This window comes from Ctenopharyngodon idella, chromosome 22, assembly GCF_019924925.1.
Source record: "Ctenopharyngodon idella isolate HZGC_01 chromosome 22, HZGC01, whole genome shotgun sequence".
Lineage (NCBI taxonomy): Eukaryota > Metazoa > Chordata > Actinopteri > Cypriniformes > Xenocyprididae > Ctenopharyngodon > Ctenopharyngodon idella.
The window spans coordinates 20,694,340-20,716,010 of record NC_067241.1 but is presented as its reverse complement, the minus strand read 5'-3'; the positions used below and the strand labels follow the sequence as shown (position 1 = coordinate 20,716,010).

The 21,671-nt window shown below is 39.0% G+C and overlaps 1 protein-coding gene across 1 annotated transcript; it reads right to left on the bottom strand.

Annotated features, from left to right (window-relative positions):
- Positions 1-504: 504 nt before the first annotated feature.
- xkr7a (XK related 7a) lies at positions 505-21,586 on the bottom strand. The gene is made up of 3 exons (XM_051881035.1): positions 21,023-21,586; positions 8,948-9,147; positions 505-3,199 (listed from the first exon to the last, which is right to left on the bottom strand). Exons 1-3 carry the CDS (start codon positions 21,538-21,540, stop codon positions 2,235-2,237), a joined length of 1,683 nt encoding a protein of 560 aa, XP_051736995.1. The 5' UTR covers positions 21,541-21,586; the 3' UTR covers positions 505-2,234.
- Positions 21,587-21,671: the final 85 nt, after the last annotated feature.

Sequence of the window (21,671 nt, the reverse complement as noted above, 5' to 3'; positions counted from 1 at the left end):
AGAATACAAATATGTCTGAGAGTATTACACTTGCAATTCCATATTATGTGATGTAATAAGGCTTGGACTAATATTTCATAATCTACCGGTCCACTGTTAGTGGGGTATTATCCCGATCCTAGTCAGTCTGCTCAAAATACTTTCTGGAGTTTTGTTATAAACTGTGAGATAATGTATTGCGTAATGTAGTGTTATGGATGTTGATTTAGTGCCTGTGGCATTTTGATTGTTTTCAAAATGCCTAATCTTCTTATTTGCAAGTTTGTTTTAGTTAAAACTGCTTCCAAGTGACATAAAAACTACATAATGTGAATGTTCTCATCTTCCTCATTGCTATTCAGCTGGTTTCCACATGAGTGCAGTATATATCAAATAAAAATCATTGGCTGTGACTAGTAGTGACTGTACTTATTTTTGGAATGGGTGCTTGAATGAAAAACACTGCTGTGTTTTCATTTAACTTAAACTGACAAGCAAAACAAAAGACACTCTTTCAGTTGATGCTTTGGTCAGGTCGGTAAACACACAATTTTGCTTGCTTTATTGTCCAAATAAAACACATGGCTGAAGATCGACATCCTTTTTACAGTCGACGGCAACAGTCTTGCAGGTGCAGTGTAAGGCTTAACGTCTTTCAGCGTGTCTATGGTCAAATCCAGCATTAACCAGAGTGAACGAGATTGATCCACATTGATAAAGTACAGGATACAGAGGCTGTGCTGAGGTGTTCCAGCTAGCACCAACATGGTTACACATATGGACGTACGTAATGGTTATGGCAAGGTGTGTAGTTACAGTGGACTTCGCAATTACATGATATCAGTGTAAACAGCACAAACCCACAGATTATTCATCATCTTTCTATTCAAAAACCCAATAGTCAATCAATGCAAAAAATGTTATTTTTGTACACAGCAGGTTCACTGCTCTATGTATTCATGACCAAATGTAAGAAAAAAACACTGAAAAGTTATTAACTGAATTAAAATGTTAAATAAAATGAGATAAAGAGACTGAATGGATTTGTTCATAGGCATACAAAATTTTCAAATTCAATATTCAAACATATGAGTATTATTGCACCAAATTATGTAAATGACATGAAATGGCATAATCATAACGCTGATAACTTTTCATTAATCCATAAAAAGAGAACAATTTTAAAGCATATGCTAAATGATTTCCTTCCCTTCAACTGTCATACAAGTACTTTAAAATTTGACCTCAAAATCTTTGATAGCTTAAACATATTTGAAATACTGCGTATTACCATACGTTCATATTACAGGCATATAAACCAGCTTGTTCAGGGTTTTTTGTCCTTGAGATGAACATTCATTCAATTCTCTTTAAAGGTGCACTCAGCCATTTTTCAGCATCAGACCCATTATTTCCATCATGACACAAATGTCCTTTGAGAACATAAAAAAATCTATGACAATTTTTCACTTGAAAGGTGAGCAGAAATGTCCACTGAAAGAGACCTTGATTATTGTTCTATAGTTTCTTTTTTAAATCATAAAGGGTCTTTGTTGCAAGCAAAGTATGATCACTTTTCTTAAAGGCAGCAATTTTGTGCTTAATAAAATGCCTCATGATGTTATCAGAAGCTCAACCCTTCCATCTTTCTTTATAGACCACAGAATCAAAATGTTTTCATATATATTCATCAATGTTTTAAACATTAGCCACTGAGGAAGGGTGAAATGCACCTTTTAGATGCTGAATAGCCAAACATAAGAAAGTTGATTAAGGCCTTTAATGAGACAACTCACACGTTGTACTTGTACCTATTACAACCTCAACAGCCAACAAACTGTGACCAAGTGGATTCAGTAATTGTGGTTTACAGCAGCTGCCACAAGAGATTTAAAAACACCCAGAATGGTTTGAAACTGTGTTTAGGATGTGTTTAAGCACCATTGCTGTTAATGTACCACATTGATATGTTGTTTTATTCATGATACATTTACCGTGGCCTCACTGCTTTTTCATAAACTTGCTCGAATTGAACCCCTGCCTGGCCTCCTAACCCAATAACCTGTGGTAATGTCTAATGTCACCACAGGGTGGCTCTTTTCTAGACACTAGTGCATAATGTTCTTCCACTGACAATAAGAGTCAATAAGAGGTCATGTGGAGATCTGACAAAATCCACCAAACAAAGCTGAAGAGAACAGACTTTTTTTTTGCACGCTAATACATTACATCTTTTTTTAGAAGCTAAGAACGTTTCAGACTGTCGTCTCATATTCCATCACTTCCTTGGGTGTGCCTAGACATCGGTACTGGATCCTCGGTGTGACCGGAGCGGCACTTTCCAGAACCAAAATGGTTTTTCGTAGTCTGCGGTCAATGAAGTGGGCGTCCCAGGCTGGGTACTGCTTTCTGGGAAGGTCGATACGAATTACCGGCCCCTCTGTCCTTGGGGTGAGGCGAGGCGCGGCGGTTCGTGAGGCCTTAAGTGTCCGCATCTTAAACACTTCTCCAATGTCTTCTCTCTGTACTGACTCTCCTCCTTTAGTCCTCTGCAGAGTCCGTGGTGGGCTGCTCACCGCGTCCAGAGGAGGAACGGAGGTTGGCGACGAGATACACGGATCTGAAACAGCACCCACCTGGACACCACAACATCCAAGATAGGCTCCAGACACAGGGCCGTCAGGGTGCAACAGGCAGTAGTAGACAAACATAAAAAATGTGCCTAGAGCATAGCTACAGGCCACTACACACACCACCACCACGGCGTAAAAGTCCGAAGTGCGCGGGCTGCGGTATATGAACCACACGGCAGTGAGGGCCACGTTTTCGCCCAGCACTATGAGGCTGTAGAGCAGCATACGGCACCGAGTGGGGCCCTCACGGACGCTGAACCAGCAGAATATGTACACGATGCCCACCATCATGTTGTAGATGATCTCCTCCCACTTGGACATGCAGAAGTCCGTCTCACCTTGGATGATCCAGAAGGTCATGGCGCACCAGTGGGCCACGATGAAAATGCCGAAGTAGAGCTGGAAGATGGAAACGAAGAGGGCGAAGGCCATGGCGCGGGCTCCCACTGTGAACAGGTGCCACAGCATGTGCACCACCACTGCTTTATACGACATGGGAAGTTTGTCATCACGAGAGTCCCGTAATGCCTTCTGATAAGACGCCATCATCCAGGCCAGAGACACCAGAGAGGCTGACGCAGACAGACCTGGATCAAATGAAGCACAATGAGAAAGAGTAACAGAGAGAAAATGGAAACAAATTAACAAGGTACATTAATTAAAATGATTGTTGGATAGTTAGATGGTGTTTCAGTGTATTAGGAAGGATGCCTTAAAGGGTTAGTTCACCCAAAAAATCTGTCACTCACCCTTGTGTCGTTCCACATCTGTAAGATCTTCGTTCATCTTTGGAGCACAAATGCAGTTATTTTTAATGAAATCTGAGAGGTTTCTGAAACAACCGCTTTCAAGGTCCAGAAAGGAAGGAAAGACATCATTAAAGTACTCCATGTGATTCCAGTGGTTTAACACCAGTGTTATGAAGCGATACGAGTTCTTTGTTTGCGCAAAAATACATAATTTACCACTTTATTTACAAAATAATATTATCCAAAGCGTGTTGATGCAATAATGTCAGCTCTCGCGTGAACACAAAACACTGGTGTCTGTGAGCCGTCACGTTACCTCAGCTAATGCCAGCTGCTGAATTTGGCATCTTTGCCGTGTTTGTGCTTTTTTCTGGATTATTTCATATACAATTATCAAATAATATGGCTTGCTGTGCGGTTATATGGTCGATGCGGAAGATAAACAGAACACACGTTGTTGGATCGTCTTGGCATTGGCTAAAAGTTTTGTTTGTGAGATTTACTATGACAATGGCTGGAGAATATGCCTCTCAAGACACCACAAAATCCGACAGCACTGCTTGGATATTACAACTAAAACTGCTGCACTATTTTGAAAAATTATATTTTGGACGCGGGCTCATTTGTTTGTGAGAGTCCGTATACAATCATATAGAGTTTTACAACATAAACGCTGCTCAGGTTGCATAATTTCTTGAAGAATGATGATGGAGAGCAGATCATTCAGAAGAAATGTGATGCAAACAATGGATAATATATCAATATTTCATGGATTCAAGGCTTTTATGGACAAAAAGTGCTGTTGTTTGTTTTTCAATGGACATTTTACCCGAGTGCGACAGATCGGATTCATTTAGCGATCTCTATTTCATTATAAAGGTATGGAGTCCCATTTTGATTTTGCGTGTTGTCATTTGCACATCTGACACAACCCTTATTAAAAAAGAGTTTATTCAAGTGTGCTATTAGTATACTTCTTTTAAACCAAAAATAAAAATAATTTTATATACTTCTCAGAAATATACTTTATGTACTTCTGAGAAATATACTTAAAATTGCACTTAAGTATACTTGACTTATACTGACAGAAAAGTCTAAGTATATTTGGCCTATACTTGGACTTTTGATCGAGATATACTTAAAAGTATATTTATAAAAGTATAGTATAAAAGTACATTGTTTGAAAATATTGATTTATAAAGAAAACAGATATATTCCTAATTCTGAGTATCTGAATTTTTGTGTAGGCTAGTCCACTGGTAGTGTGCATAGGAATTTACTTCAAATCTACTTCACTCTTTCCTCTCCATTGACCGAATTTTCAGGCTATATGGTAGGGGGTGCAAAATGCAGGAGAAGAAGAAGCTGAAACAAGCCATGGAAGATTACTCACGCAAACGTAAAATAAAGCGATCATCAAACATTAAACAGTATATAAATCAAAACTGCCTAACGTTACTGAATGAGGACTATGAAGCTTTTACTCCACCTGTGTTTGATCATCGTTCTGAATCCCATCCAGACGTAGTCTTTGACAAAAATGCAAATTTCTCAGCTTTTTGTTTAAAATGTTTCCCTTTTTTTAATGAAACACCCACATTTAAGTGTTGATAAAAAATGATTCATGAAGCTAGAATAAAATGTTTTTAAAATGGAAAGATTTAAAGTACAGTTAAAGGTATAAGTATAAAAAATAATACTTAAATAGGAACATAGTAGTATACTTAAAGTGCAAAAATAATATATAAAAAGTAAAAAAGTACGTGTGATGTTATGTTCAGAAAACTAGTTTATTGAGAATATATTTCAAAGTGTACTTTCATATACTAAAAATGTACTGCTAGTATACTTATAAGTTTACTTGTAGTACAGATGCACTACAAATGAGAAACATAGCTGTGAACTAGTTGTGTACCTAAAGTTTACTACTGTTACACTTATAGTACACCTAAACGTATACTTCAATTGGGCCAATTTAGTCCCAAGCAGTATTAAAATAGTACACTTACAAGTTTACTACTAGTACATTTAAACTAGTATACTTACTACATAAAGTATACTTTAAAAATATACTTGAACATTACTTAAATACTTGATAAAATGAACTTGAAGTATACTTCCTTATCGTAAGGAAAATTACAATAATATTGTTGCTGGAGCATCTATATCGTATGAAAAGAAACCGTTGATTGACAGTAAACCTTTAGAAATTTCAAATGATATAACTTATCTTTATTAATATTTTAGATAGTATCTAAGATAGATAGATAGCTCCTTTAGCCTGCTAACATGATCACATAGCGCTAGGTGGGCGTGGTTTCAGCATCCAGGCACCTCAGTTCCAACCACGTCCCGCCTCTTTGCCCATTTTCAGTTATCCGGGAGTGACGCGCTACCAAAATGGCAACGGACGCTTTTTGTCTTCAAAAATGCTCTTCAGAAATCTACAGGTGACGTCACTGACACTATGTCCATATTTTTTACAGTCTATGGTCTGAACCAGCTCTGAACACAACACCCATGGTTCGTGATGCTCTCGTGAACGCGCGTTGCGGATCGATATTTTCGTAAATAAAGTAGTAAACTTTTTTTTGCCCAAACAAAGCACACGTGTCGCTTCATAAAATTGAGATCAAACCACTGGATTTCATTGAAAATATCTTAATTTGTGTTCCGAAAATGAACGAAGATCTTGCAGATGTGAAATGACACAAGGCTGCGTCATTAATGGCAGAATTTTCATTTTTGGGTGAACTTACCCAAGAAGCTACTTGGCTATTGTTTAACACTGCATGGCCTATAAAACAATAAAAAAGAAATATACAAATATAAATAATAAAACAATTAATTATAAGAGGAATATAAAAATATTTAAGCATATTTAAAAAAAAAAAAAATATATATATATATTATTATTTTAACATATAGATTTTATATTTTCTCTGTACTAAAGCCAAAATTAATTAAAATATTATGTGGACAATATTTATTTTGTATTAGCCTAATTTTATAGTGTATCTTTTTAGCCCACTAATATATTAATGTTAGATATATAACCTTTAAAATAAACAAAAAAGAAAAAATAGATTTGGCTTGATTTCCTACTGTTGAAACATGGACTGTTAAAAGGAAAATAATAATAATTGTGATTAGTTTTATAGCTTTATACTCTTATTTATATGACAAATTGTCACATTTGTTTCTCTTTTTATTTCTCATAAGGAATTTTAGAAGACACATCAGAGACAAAACTGATACTTGAGCAGTAAAATACTTCAAATTCATTTAAAATCAAAAATGATATGTATAAAATGAGTCAGTATATAAAGAATGACAGCACACCCCAGCATCCCTCTCAGAAAAAAATGAAATTCTGTTGAGTGCTGTAAGCTCTTTAGAAGCTCTCATGAATATTTAATCAGGATCCTGTCTGGCCATTCATCAGCTCACCCATTTAGTCAGGAGCAGTCAAAACGGAAAATCTCTCCTAATCAGCAAAAACATAATCATTAGCTAGTTCTCTAGCCGTCTCACATTGCACAGAATATGATTATGAGCGATTATGACAGACCCAGCAAAGCACCTAAATCATAATATCAGTCTGGAAAAGTGCAGGTCAGGACAGACCAAGAGAAAACTCTTGCACTGATGCCTTTATTCTCTAAACCGCTGACTGTGAGGTGGATGAGTGCCCTGGTCATCTCCTGAGAACTGGATATGCTTTGTTATGGAATCACATTTTGGCTCTCCTCAGGTTCATTTTTATCCTTCTGGAAAAAGATGCCTTCAGCAGTCTGAATAAATGTAAAACGAGTAGGGCTGCCAAATTGTAAATATTGCACTAACATGTTAACATGTTAATCAGAATGGCGTAGAAAGAAAGACAGACATCACGTCAAATGACAGCTTTTAAACAAAAATCACGTCCTGTAGTTAACTAGCTCGGGGCGTTCTTTAAAAGTCACAGTTTGCGTTTTGACATTTGGATAAAATTCCTCTGGGAATATCTGACAGTGGCTGCAATTGTTCCCATGGAGCTGAACCAATGCAACAGTGAGCTCTCGCAGCTCTGTAATCAAAGGCACCTGTCAGGTGGGTTTGTAACTATTGCACGTCCTATTCCCTCCTTACAGAGCCAAGACTGAAGCAATCAAACTACAATTAAAGATGATTTTAAAATGTCACCATTATGATAACACTCACATGAACATCTAATGAGGTAATATTCTAAATGATCCTTTGATTACTGTAATTTCCATGTTAAATTATTTACCTATTTAAGATTATTCATTGCAAATTTGGACTGTGCTCTTCCAGGGGACAATGAATGAAACAAATTGTGTCTTAACTGCTGCTGGATAGTTTAATCATTAATGAAACTACTTAAAGATTCATCTGATAAAATGGTCAGTTTCATGCACAATGACCTGAAATATGTATAACCCATTGCCTTCCATATTCAATCACACTTATCACATCCTCAGTAATTTTCCAGCTAATTTGCAATTGGATTGAAAATGAGATGCTATGCAAATGCGTGCTGTGAAATTGCACTTTGATCCTTGATGATGGCCAAATGAAATTCTAAAACGATTTGTATTGTGTCACATTAAGTGCATCACACTGCAAGAAGGCATTGAATCAAACTCTATATTCAGTGACCTGGTGGATAGCAATATGACAGATGCAGTAGTCTCTGCCTCAGACAGAACGCCCACAGACCACCCACAGCGTGTTTACTGACCGTCTCATGTATACCGCACTCAAAAATGGACTGAAATCGCCAGTTACAAACTGATTGGCTGGAGGTAACAGAGGTTTTTTCATCAATGTTCCTGGAGAACAAGGCTTTTGAAGAAGAGCTAATCTATGGATATATAAGTTTGTGGAATCAAAGATATTTAATATCTTTCAAAGAAAGATATTTCAAAAGAGAAGTGTATTTCCTTCTTTGTTGTCCGAGTCACAAAAGTGTTACAGAAATCTATTTCAAATAAATGCTGTTCTTTGAACTTTCTATTTATCTGTATATTAAGCAGCTCAACTGTTTTCAACATTGATAATAATAATAAATATTTCTTGAGCAGCAATCGGTATGTCATTTTAAAAGACAGTAATAATGTGAAATTTTATGATTTCAAATAACTGTTTTAGTAATTTGAAATCGTAATAAAATTTCACAATATTACTGTCTTTATTGTATTTTTAATCAAATAACCTCTTACCAACACCAAACTTTTGAAAGGTATGTCTGAAAAAAGTTACAATCAGTACTTCTAAATATTGAGCTAAATTCTGATCATGAATTTTATATACTGTCGTGCCGTTATTTGAATGAGTCTATTATTGTGGTATAATTTATATTAGATAGCCTTGCCCTTAAAGAACACCTAAAAAGTGGTCGGTTCTTAGCTATAATAATTTGTAACTTGGGGCAGACTTTCTGTCATAGTCAAAAGTCTGGCTACTCGAGACTACTGATGAAATATGAATATAATAATTATGACCCAGACAAATAGCACAAGCCCAACTAATTCTAGCATACTTGGACTGAAGCGGTTTTAATCATAGGTGTCATCGACTTACCCTGCAAAGGGAGGACCTGGCCAGTCTGGACCATAATGCTGAGTTGCAGAACGAGCTGAGGTGCACTCTTCAGGAAGGTTTCCAGCAACCTCAGCATGCTGATGTCAGCGTTCTCGAACATCGTACGCCAGTAGAAGTGTTTGTGCTCGTGGTCCCCACGCCAGCGGCTTTGCACGCCCAGATATAAGGCATGGACATACCTGATGTAAAAAAGACCTCCAGGTAATTTCTGAACAGAACACCAAAACTTGTATCAGAAAATATTGATTATTTTAAAAGGTGACTCTTACGCTTTTTTATTTTACCTTTCCTTTAGTGTGTAATATAGCTGTTTGTGCATGTAAACAATCTGCAAAGTTACAAAGCAAAAAAATAAAAAAATAAAAGTGAATCCGTGACTTAGTTATGTCACCATGATACACATTTGCATAGTGCCCGCCCTCAAAGAAAAGTTGGGTGATTTCACAATGATGAGGAGATGCCGTTTTTTTTCGCTGTGACGGCAGAAAAAACATTAATATAATAACTTTCAATACTGACGGCGTAGTTATGATGCTCATGAAGCCTCGGGGGCTTAAACACAATTACTGTAAGGAGTGTTACATTTCCGACACATGCTCTAAGCAGTTGACCAATCAGAGCAGATTGGGATTTTCGGAAATTAAATTTGACAATTTCTGTAATAATATTGTATTATACAGTAAATACATTATTTTTCTGTACACATTTTTATTTAAATTCATCTGCCCTTGTAATTTTTATTCAAAATAACTTCCCCTTCTACTCCCTAAATTGATAAGTGTACTATCAGAGTAGTAATAAAGATGTTTGCCATCATAATGATGACAGTAGCGCACACAAAAGGAATAACTGTTCTGTGCTCTGGCACGGTTAGCGCTCACACTGCATGCGAACCGCGCTCGAGCCCAACCGAACCATGCTCTGGCCCACCTCTTCCAAGCGGGCCAGGGCCTAAACGAACCGCGCTCGGGCACAGAACGGAGCGATCACACTTGTCAAACGAACCAGGCTTTGGGGGTCAAATGCGCTCAAGCACAGTTCAGAGCGCCTAGTGTGAGTACACCCTGAATGAGCGTCACCTGTGCACCACACCGGTCTCGAGTCCCACGGAGGAGGTCCCGAAGGATAAAAGGAAGAGTGACGACAGTGCAAAATGAGAGAGGACCAGGCCTGGAACATTTATGTTGGGGCTGCTGCTTTACTTTAGTTTTGTTGTTTGTTTATTTTATGATTAAAATGGTACATTTGCACCCGATTTGTCATGATACCGGTTCCCACCTCCTTCCCTAAAATTTAAACTTTGTTACAGACAGGAACCATCTTTCGACAAGTGAAAAGAAGTGCTGCACTTTTTTTTTGCTTTAAATCATGTAAATCTATCCCCAAAAATAAAATTATGAACTTGTGAATGAGCATAAATTGGAACTTTAATGCAAATTGTTTTATAGAATTATTTGGAAATTGGTAATTCCATAATTCAGTCAGGACAACTTAAGTCAAAAAATTACCAGAGACAAACTTTTTAGTCAATTTTTTATTGGCATATTTTGCTGAAGTTACATTTGGCGGTATGGCTCTGTTCTAAATTCCCCGTCCTTTTCATGAGCTCCATGAAAGCTAAAACCGGGAACAGCAGCAGCTTCTAGGGACAACCTCCCATTTTTTTTAACTGGGAGAGCAGCACAAAATCCCCCTATTGAGAACAGAGCATGCATCAATGACAACAGAATGACACTGATTAAGTTAAACACAAGTTTAAGGAGGAGCTGGGGGAGGAGGTGGGTTGTAAGCAGCGTGCAGTGGAAGCAGCCAAGCGAGCAGAGAGACGGAAGCTGCGTTTAAGTAATGCGCCTTATTTGAGAGTTGCCAATTGAGTCCATAGAAATCAGATCAGCTGATATGGGTGGGGTTGGAATTTGCGAATCAGCTGATAGCGGAGCTTGACTACGAGGCCTGCCTGAACTAATGCAGAATGCTTGATTTACCCTCAATGCCAGTCTGCAGACTTTGAAAAGACCTATAGTCTGCCTATAATGTGACTGCAACCAGCTGAAAAAGGCAGTACACTTGTCTGGGCAGACTGCCAGTGCACTATAGAGTGCTCCAGCATGTCATGTTCTTGTCCTCAGCACCACGGTCGACAGGCTGTTGCAGATGTCTTGTGAGACACACCAAGGTCGCTCTTCAGATTACACGGATGTCAGAGAGCATGTTTTCACAGGGGGGATCACTGTCTCTTACTTTCGTTACTTCAAAATTTCCGAATTTACAACCCCAGAACTCCTCTGTTTATCATGTGAGATGGATGTAAGTGCCAGAGGAAGCATTCCTCTATGAAAGAGAGTGTCTTTTTGAAGACATGAAGCAAAAACTGCAGCTGTGCATTCAAAACATATTTATGTGAGCCCCTTGAAAAATCTGCCTTTCACTGGACTTAATTTGTTTCATTTGACAGGAAGTGCCATGATATTTCAGTCTGTCTCAAGGGTAGCGAGAGTAATAGGAGTGTTTGCAGGATGTCAGGAGATTGGCAGAATGAATCACCCTGACTTGATGAGGTCTATAAAATTGCTCCACATCCTTCTCACAACTTGCTGTGCGAGAGAAAAAAAGCCTCTAAAAGAAAAATCAAGCAATAGAGAGCCTTGGAGAATGGCTGTCAGTGAGCGAGCCTCAAATTTGACAAGAAACACACAGTCTTTCTTTCTCTGAATAAAGATTTTCAATGACACAGAAAAGCTTTCTTCGCTTGTAAAATTCAGCCTTCTGGGCACACCGGATGCTATCACACAAAATCAAACTTTGAACCTTAACCATGCAACTGTTTTTTTCTTCAAGAAAATGAAAAAAGGGTAACAAACAGGCAACTCTATGGCTGAGAAAACATCTCACAAACAGCCACCATTGGCAGGCAATGCATCAGTCTCCATGGTGACAACTGACAAACATTGCAGCTGACAAGCTTGGCCCATTACTTAACATTACCCAATTGGAGACAATCATCTGTTAGGTCTGTGCTTCACATAAAGACTCGACATGTCGTCCTCTGAAAAGGACTTTCTAATAAAAAGATATGCAGGCTCACCACCCTGATTATGTTGCTGTTCACCTACCATTAAACTCCTTTTGAATTCAACAATATTCAGAATGGCCAACTGACCTACTCGTTTACTCCGATGGCACAGCTAGCCAGTCAGCCCTCAGCTATTAACTGGCAGGGTTCCTGTAAATCAGTTATGTACTGGACTCTGCTAAATTACACCCTTGAGAATGACAGTGGAAAGACAGAAAGAAAGAAAGAAAGAAAGCAAGAAAGAAAGAAAGAAAGAAAGATGTTCTATATCAGATTTCCAGCTGGCTAGAATCAGACTGTCATTATTTTTATTGAATAGCAAAGCCCTGCTGAGGTGGTTATGAGACAGTGGATCATGTGATCATGTAACAGAATTAGGAAAATGGAAGTGCTTTCTATTTCCTGTTGTCATATACAGTACATTTCTTTCTTTCTTTCTTTCTTTGCTGTCATTCTCAAGAGTGTGATCAGATTTTTTGTAATCTTTTTTTATCTTTGGCCCTTTAGGTCCTTTTAAAATTTAAAAAAAAAAGCTTTATGACAATAGGCTACTGACTATAAATCAATTTAGGACCAACTACCAGCCAGAGAGAAAGCAAAAGACCACCACCTGCATCACTCCTTAAAGGGTTACTTCACCCCAAAATGAAAATGATCCCATGATTTACTCACCCTCAAGCCATCCTAGGTGTATATGACTTTCTTCTTGCAGCCAAACACAATCTGAGTTATATTTTAAAAATATCCTGCATCTTCCAAGCTTTATAATGGGAGTGAATAGTAACTGATATTTTGAAGCCCAAAAAAGCGCATCCATCCACCATAAAAGTAAAAATTCTCAGAACTCAACTCTCTCATGAACGCGCGGATGGACGTTACCAGAAGCTAGTGATTACAGTTTCTAAAGCTATTATTTCTGGATATTTTTCTTAGAAAAATGCCCCCTGGTGTCGTATGGATTATTTTCATGATTTCTTTTTTGGGCTTCAAAATCTCAGTTACTATTCACTCTCATTATAAAGCTGGGAAGAGACAAGATATTTTTATTATAACTCAAATGTATTTGGCTGAAAGAAGAAATTCATATACACCTCGGAGTAAATTATGGGATAATTTTTGAGTGAACTAACCCTTTAAACTAATGTTTAATATCCTTATAGTTAAACATTACTTTACAAACATATTCAATAACTGAATTATTTAATGTATTCAATGAACACGTGACTATGCAATTAATATTTAGCATATGCAAAAATATATGACAGAAAACAAAGTGCAGTGGCCAATGGTTGAAGGCTCTATCATCTCCAGAATATATTTTTATGTTGAGTATGTAACCCCTGCGGTTCAAACCACCTGCTCTAGGCGGGACCTGAACCCGGGTCGCCGGCATGGGAGACAGGCGCTCCCGGGAGACAATGAGGCTAAAGACCACCTCTTCAGATCAGGGGAGTGTGGTTTACATGCACAGCTCTTACCGGCCTACATCCGTTACACTCCCATCCGGGTCACGGCACCAATGTAACCCCTCCGGTTTGAACCGCCCGCTCTAAGCAGGACTCAAACCTGGGTCCACCGGCATGGGAGTTAGGCACTCTAACAAGGTGGCTAAACACCACGGTCTCTAGCATCAGTTGCTAGCCTACATCCATTACAAATATATAAATCAGTTCAGACATATAGGAATAAACATAAAGCATTAGTTAAAGCTGGATATTTCGTCTCTGTATAATAGACAGAATCCCATCAGTAGTATTTGCATTGCACTGCTAAACCCTTCATATCAGACATACCTTCAAACAAGCACAAGCCTAAATCATACTAAAACACACACTGCCTACAGCTTCCCACAGTTTATCAAACACAGTAACCACAGCTTAAGTTTTATTAGGTTCCTTTTCTTGTCACAGTTAATCCCAGTGCACCTTCTCTCAGGAATATGTCTCAAATAGGCATTAAGCTGTTTGGCCAACAGCAACAGACATCCATCCCCTATCTCTCCTCTAGAATGTGTCCTCGGTCCTCCTTGAAAGGGTTTTACTTTGATATCCAGGGGGTGAATCAATCATGCAGTGCTTGCAAATTATCTCACTGTCACAGGTGAGACTGCTTAAAAAATTTTGTTTTTCACCTTCCCTCTTGCTGCCTTACTCACACTTTATTTCTGTTTGAGTCTCAGCTGAAAATGCCTCATGTGTTTTTGGATCTTTTGAAAGAGAACAAGAATTTTAAGTACACTCTTGGCATGCTCAATAGGGAACCACATTTGAAGGAAAAAAACAAAAAACGTTCCACTGATTGAGCGATTCATTCAGTGAGTGCAATAATAATAGGCCTGATCAGCCCTATAATCACCTGCCAGAAAGAGTTCAAACTTACTGTCCAAACAGGATGTTGACTCATGTTAGTAACAGAGAAATTTAATAGTAACATATTAAATAGTGTGAACAACTCTGGGGCTGCATAAACACATCAAATTTACAATTCAATATTGATTCTTAAAATCCCAAGATCGATCTTTACTCTGTCAGCGTTTCCTCCACAGTTTGCAGTCTGTGACGACATAATAAATCTGTGTACCGCAAAATACTACGAAAACACGTTATCTATTGAGTTGTCCATCCCAGTTGTCCAACCAACGCATTCTCACTTGTGAAATGTGGTTATCCCGTTTCTTCAGGAATTTAAATGGTTTCACAACTAGAAGCTCCACAATGTTGTGGCATCATTGATTCTTACTGTGAGTGATGACATGCTGACCGTTTCAAGATGGCGGGCACACCAATGTGTCTGAAGCGGTCGAATGTGGCATCTATGTTTACATATCTACGGTGCCATTCACGAATCAATGACTCTTAAAGGGATAGTTCACCCAAAAATGAAAATTCAGTCATCATTTACTCACCCTCAAGTTGTTCCAAACCTGTATGAATTTCTTTATCCTGCTGAACACAAAAGAAGATATTTTGAAGAATGTCAGTAACCAAACAGTTGATGGGTCAACATGATGGTGAGTAAATGGGTGAACTATCCCTTTAAGAGTCTATTCATTTTAGTGAACCAAAAAACAGTGCAAACAGTGTAGTATGATTCACAAACAAATGACTCTTATGAGCCGGTCTTTTTCATGAATCATTCAGAACGATTCATGAACTACTGCTGAATCAGCTCTTTACTGAATGAATCTGTATCTGTCAGAGCATCAATATCACCAGGTTATGATTACTTTCAGCATGATTACCAGAGGTGCACATAAGTGGTGCGCAGGTGCGCATGTGTGGTAAAAATAAACGATGCGCACCAGAAAAGGAAGCGCTTTTGAATACCAATATTTTTGGGGACCAGCTCACAGGAACACGTTTACTTACTGGAGTAGGATTTTTCTCCATCTCTGGTAAGATAGCAATCATGATAAGTGTGTTCTTTAATTATTAGGTGTGCAGCGGATCGCAGTTAATCCGTGACAAAGACTATAGAATAACACAAGACATGTCACTCGTATTGTTTTGAATGGGATAAAGTGTAACGCGAAATATGGCGGAATAAGTCCCGCCTTCAAAATAAGAGCCAATCGCCGACTGGTAAAGTCATCGCGTCACTGCAGCGGCCGTTAGAAGCACCGGTTTCTATAGAAACAGTCAGACGCGCGCCTCCGAAATGAGGCACAAGAGACGCGCATTTAGGTCTGCGCATGAGCATTAGCTTGATCCAGCCTAAAAAATAAATTTTTGTCATGATTCGAGCGTTTGGAAAAAAAATTTATGAGACAGTTGTTGTCAGATTTCATTGGTGATTTCAAATATGAAATTTAATCCAAAGCTTGGCAAACAGCTTTGGAGAATTTGATGTTTCCCCATTCAAAGAGATAGGAGCTGCACTTGAATGCCCGAGAGGCGTTTCAAAGATGGCCGCCGAGTGAAATGACTTGTCTTAAAGGGACTTTGTCTGTGATCCGTACGGATAAGGTTCAGCGGTTCGGCACGCATGTGATTCGCGGATTAACTGCTAAGTTTAACCATCATAGAGTGAAAGTTTATCATTTGGACGTGTTTTGTCTCGCCGATTAACACATTCAAACGATTTGTGTTAAGCGGAAGAAGAGGCGAAAATCGGGACACACCCGAAGCGCACGCACGCAGAGAGAGATAGAGAGAGAGAGGCGCTTTTCAGACAGCGCTCGAACACCGAATTGATTCCTCTTTCACGTTTACTTTCGCTTGAACGGACACATACACACAAAATTATGTCAAAATACCTGTCTCAGCAAGTATTCTCTTGGTTATGTCATTAGCAAACAGTTGAGAAAGAAACCGGATGTGTGTCAGTATATTCGGTCCGTGCGTGCATTCCGTCTTAAAGTGACAGCAGCCTAATATTTTTGCTGTTGTCTGTGTCATTAATGTTAATAAAAAAAAATAAAAAAATAAATCATCATCTACCATGTGTGAGAGAAAAGAAGATAGTGTGTCGTGTAAAGTGTGAGTACCAAGCAACATCTCCAGGTGCTCCCTTGAGAACCAGACCAAAAAAGTAATGCGCGCCCCAAAGATTACTTTTCACCTAATATGCTCTAAGAGTTATTTAATATTAAATTATTTAACATAAATGTTTATGTTTCATGTTTTAATACATGTTGTCAAGATATTTATTAAAATGATTAAATGAAACTAAACTAATATTTGGAAATGAACGAAAACATTCACCTTCATTTTTTAGGTTCAACAAACACTTCTGAAATGCATGAAGTCATTTCTCTCAACACAGCCTGTGTAAAGGTGCCTTTTCTTCTCCAGTGGTGGTGACTGATCCTGATTGATCCTGCTCATCTAATGCTGCAGGGAACATGGAATCGAAAACCGTCTTTGAACGTGTTCAGTGAACCAGGTCAGAGTACTCAGAGGGGACTCTCGGGTAGGGCACACTTTTTACACAACAGCAAGAAAATAAATATTTTATTGCACATCACTTAGTCATATCATTATTTTATTTCTTATGTAATTACAAGCCATGAGGGGAAATTGCTTTATAATAGCTAATTTTCATATCAAACAGCCCAGTTTTCTCTCCCTCTATTCTCTCCCTCTCAAGGAGGCATCTTTATTTTCACATCTACTCTCCACCCTTTCACTCCTCATCCGTTCTTCTTTGCAACAGTTCACTGCTCTCTCACTCTCTGGCTGTCTGCTGCAGGTAAGACATGTAAACACTACAGCTTTAATCCCTGTAATGCAGAGATGTGACAAGCTCAGTGCCGGTGGCAGCTTTAATGGCATTACTGCTAATTCCAATCAAACAAAGACAGAGAGCCTGGAAAGCTCTGGCTGGAAGCTTTTAAGCAAAGACTCAGTCAGAGAGTACTAGTTAAAGGTGAAGAACAGAAAGAAATCCATGTGTGTTTATTGCAGGTCAAACAGAGGTAACACGAAAATGGCAAAATGTACTTCTTAAAAGGTGCTATTCTTAGCAATACTGATAGAAAGAGACAAAGAGAGAGCAGAAGATATTTCATTAGACATCAGCCTGCAGTGCAAATGATGTTTTACATTCTGAAAATATTATATATTAATGGGAATGTAGCTCAGAAAGGCTTAGGCTAAAATTTTCAAGGCTAATTTGTGAATAAAATGGGATAATGGTTTGATTTATTCAAATGAGATGAAAATTATTTCCCAATTCTGCCTTATTTGCTGGCTGGCTGGCTTGTTTTGAATTACAAATATCCACATTCTCTTTCTGAAAACTGATAATTATGGCAAATATGCTATCAGAAAAATATTCTAAAATAAAAAGGTCAGGAGGAAAAGCACAAGTGACAGACAGAGAATGACACAGACGGCATTTGAAGAACAGCACATGTGTTGTGACAGAAGCATAAACGAAGCTTGATGGAAATGACCGGCAGCTTTGTGATATCAACGGCAGCAAACATCATTAACCCTGCGTTACCCTGCAGGTCAGCCGGCAGCAGTGTCCAGTCAATCTGTCACCGCTGATCAGCGCAGGCATTGAGAGACAGGCACATCACCGCCTCTGTGTTTACAACCACAATTACACAGCACTCACTCACTACACATGCCTCTAATATGTGTGGGTGTGTTTCTATTGATTTATATGTGAGTGGATTAAACTTTTGGACGTGATTGTGGGCTGCAAATTTTCTTCTTGGCATTATTATTGAAATTGCTTTGTGTGTTGCAGCACACTGTCTGTCAGCAATCAAGACGCACATTCTGCTCATGGCAACCACACTGAGCGAAACGAGTGTGAGGAAGGGAAATCTAATGTCACTGTGTTCCTTGAGCTCAGTTTACCTCATAGAAAATCATCATCTTTATGGCTTTACGACAACTTTTAGGTAAAATCTGCTGCATATAAACACTGCAGGCCCCATCAAGCACAAAAAAAGAATGATAAAGAAAAACATTTCTCATACATCATAGTTACACTGTAAAAAAAAAAAAATCCTTTAAATTTACCGTAAAAAGAAAACGGCAGCTGTGGTTGCTAGAAATGTATCATTTTAGGTTTTACGGATTTAAACTTAAATTTACAGTAAAATACTGTATTTCATTAACTGATGTAATGTGAATTTACATCCTACTGAAGAACTAATATCTGTTTTATACCTTTATAAAATACACTTGAAACCAAACACAGTGGTGATGAGAGTCACATGATGAATCAAAGTTCATCACAAGCAGCTTTTTCACCAGCTTAGAAAGTTAAAGGTGCACAGTGTCATTCACACAAACACCATCATGGTAACAGACATGACATTAAAAAAATGCAATAAACATTAATTTTACAACATTTGATGTAACATAAAACCCTAATGTGCATAACTGAATAGAAAAAAATAAGGAAAACTAAGAAGAAACAAGTTATTTCAATGAAAATACATCAAATGTGAAGTAAATGTGATGTAAATTTTATGGTATTTTACTGGAAAAGTAAAGTTTCTGTACTATATACAGGGAATAACTGTAACAGATCTAACCGTACATTTGTGTAATTTTATAGTAAAATACCGTAAAATGTGAAAAAGAACAATGCTGCATCCAAAATCGAATACTTCTCTACTATATAGTACGTGAAAAACAGTATGAGAACAGAGCAGTATGTCCGAATTCATAGTTTTCGAAAAACAGTAGTCGAAAAGTGCCTGGATGACTTACTACTTCCGGCGAGATTCTGAAGTGCGCATACGATGGACACTTTACTATCCCATGAGGCCGCTGGAGAGGATTTGTGAATGGAGTTGAAAGGACGTAACTGACACTGGTAGGTCATGTGACAGTAACGGATGTAGTATGTCCGGATTTACAGGAAATAACTGTAATAGATCTAACCGTACATTTATGTAATTTTATAGTAAAATACAGTAAAATGTGAAAAAGAACAACGCTGCATCCGAAATTGAATGCTTCTCTACTATATAGTACGCGAAAAACAGTATGTGAACAGAGTCCGAATACATGGTATTCGAAAAACAGTAGGCGAAACGTGCCTGGATGACTTACTACTTCCGGCGAGATTCTGAAGTGCGCTTACGATGAAGGCCCTGTCCCAAATGGCACCCTAAACCCTCACAGTCTTCCTCTGAGTCCGCACTTTCATGACGTAATGCCGCTTTGACTGCTGGGTAGAAGTCCTCTGCGTACTTCACAGTCTTGCGGGCTCAGCAGAAGTGCGCATCGAGGGCACATAGCAGCTGCAAAGGGGGCGCTCACGAGCACCCTTCTTTAAGCTTAAATGATGAATGGGACACCCTACGGTCTTGTGGACTTAACGGACATGCGCACGCAGCGGCCATTGTAAGTCCACAAGACCGAAAGTGCACATGAAGTGTGCCATTTGGGACAGGGCCAGACACTTTACTATCCCTTGAGGCCACTGGAGAGGATTTGTGAATGGAGTTGAAGGGATGTAACTGACACTGGTAGGTCATGTGACAGTAACAACATGGCGGATGTAGTACGTCCGGATTTACGGGGAATAACTGTAATAGATCTAACCATACATTTAATGTAATTTACAGTAATACCATAAATTTACAGTTTTTGGAAGTGAAAAAGAACAAGTCATTGTAAAATTTACAGTAAAAATTCCCAATGACATTCCCAGAATTTCCTGCGTGACACTTCACATTTGGTGTATTTTCGTTGAAATAACTATGTTTAGATCTATTACAGTTATTCCCCATATATAGCACAGAAACTTTATGTTAACCAATTAACAATTTTTCACCAGTAGCAAGTCTTTTACCGTTAAAATCATGATCATTTTTTACCGTGTATGCTTAAACCACCGGCATTGGTAAGTAATATGAAAAAGAAAAAACTCTTTTCACTGGTCTAAAGACAAAGGGATTTCAGAGTGTGTGCATAAGGCGATTTCTGGTGGACAGATTGAATGTGTGGATGAGTGGAGGAGTCTCTCCGGGAGATTATTGACCCAGAAGCTCATGAGAGGTGGAGGAGGAAGAGGAGGAGGAGCCTACAACCAAACGGCTTGGAGATAATGATGAACTGGCATGGGACAACAGGAAATACAAGGAGGATCCCTTTTCCTCACTGACTGCAGGACATTCATTGGCAATGCAAACTAACTGAGATATGTTGCATAAATTCTATTGGCTTTTTCACATTACTATTTATATGAACCACTAAGGTTGATTCTTGAATTATTATAATATATATGGTCCCCTCAAATCCAAATATGTGAAAGCCTATTTAAATAAATATTGACTGCATAAAAAGTTTTCCCTAATATTTTCATACTATAACCCTTGCCATCTTGGTACTAGTAGTTTAATCTTATGCCCCTGAATGCCTCTAGACGTGGGTGTGGATATGTTGTAGAGAGGGCATGCCAGGGGAACGCACAGGATGACAGAACAATATGATGCTGAATGAACTGCTGATGTGACACGTTAAAGGAATCTACTATTTCATTATATTGAGCTCTACACACTCACGTACCTCCAGACCTGTGCCAGCTGAAGAATGTGTACGACGCTTTGGAAGAGCCACACGCAGGCTCTGCAGCAGCTCTGAGCCCTGCTCCGGGTTCCGGTGACCGCAGCGGAGCGGCCAGCGCCCCGCTGATCGCTGTCCTTGGTGCTGAAGTGGCTCTCCGCATTGGACGCCGCTACCATGGCAGCCGCAACCGTGCCGCTCCCGTTGGCGTCTGAGTAATCGTACGCGAACCATCGGAAGCTGAGCACCTGCACCACCACAGACGGAATTATTATAAAAACGAGTGTCAGAGCGAACCACCAGTAGTCCCGCCTGAGATAGTAGTCGGCAGCCAGCCACAGGTCTGAAGCCCCGTCCGAGAAAAAGACCAAGAGGGCGCAGAGGGTCCAGCAACAGTCCAGGAGCGAATACTCCTTCCCGGCAGGACGCCACTGGGGCGAGCGCTTCTCCAGCCCGGGGAGGCACGTCGGCGGAATGTCATTCTGCAAAGAAACGGCTGTACCGTCTGATTTCGCGGCCATGTTTGTTGTAGAAAAGAGAGTAGATGGAATGGAAAGGAGAGACGGACGGGCGGGTGGGAGTGAGTGAGGGAGGGAGGGGGTCGTGTGTCTGTGTGGGAGGGAGAAAAGAGGGCAGGGACGAAAACGCTTCT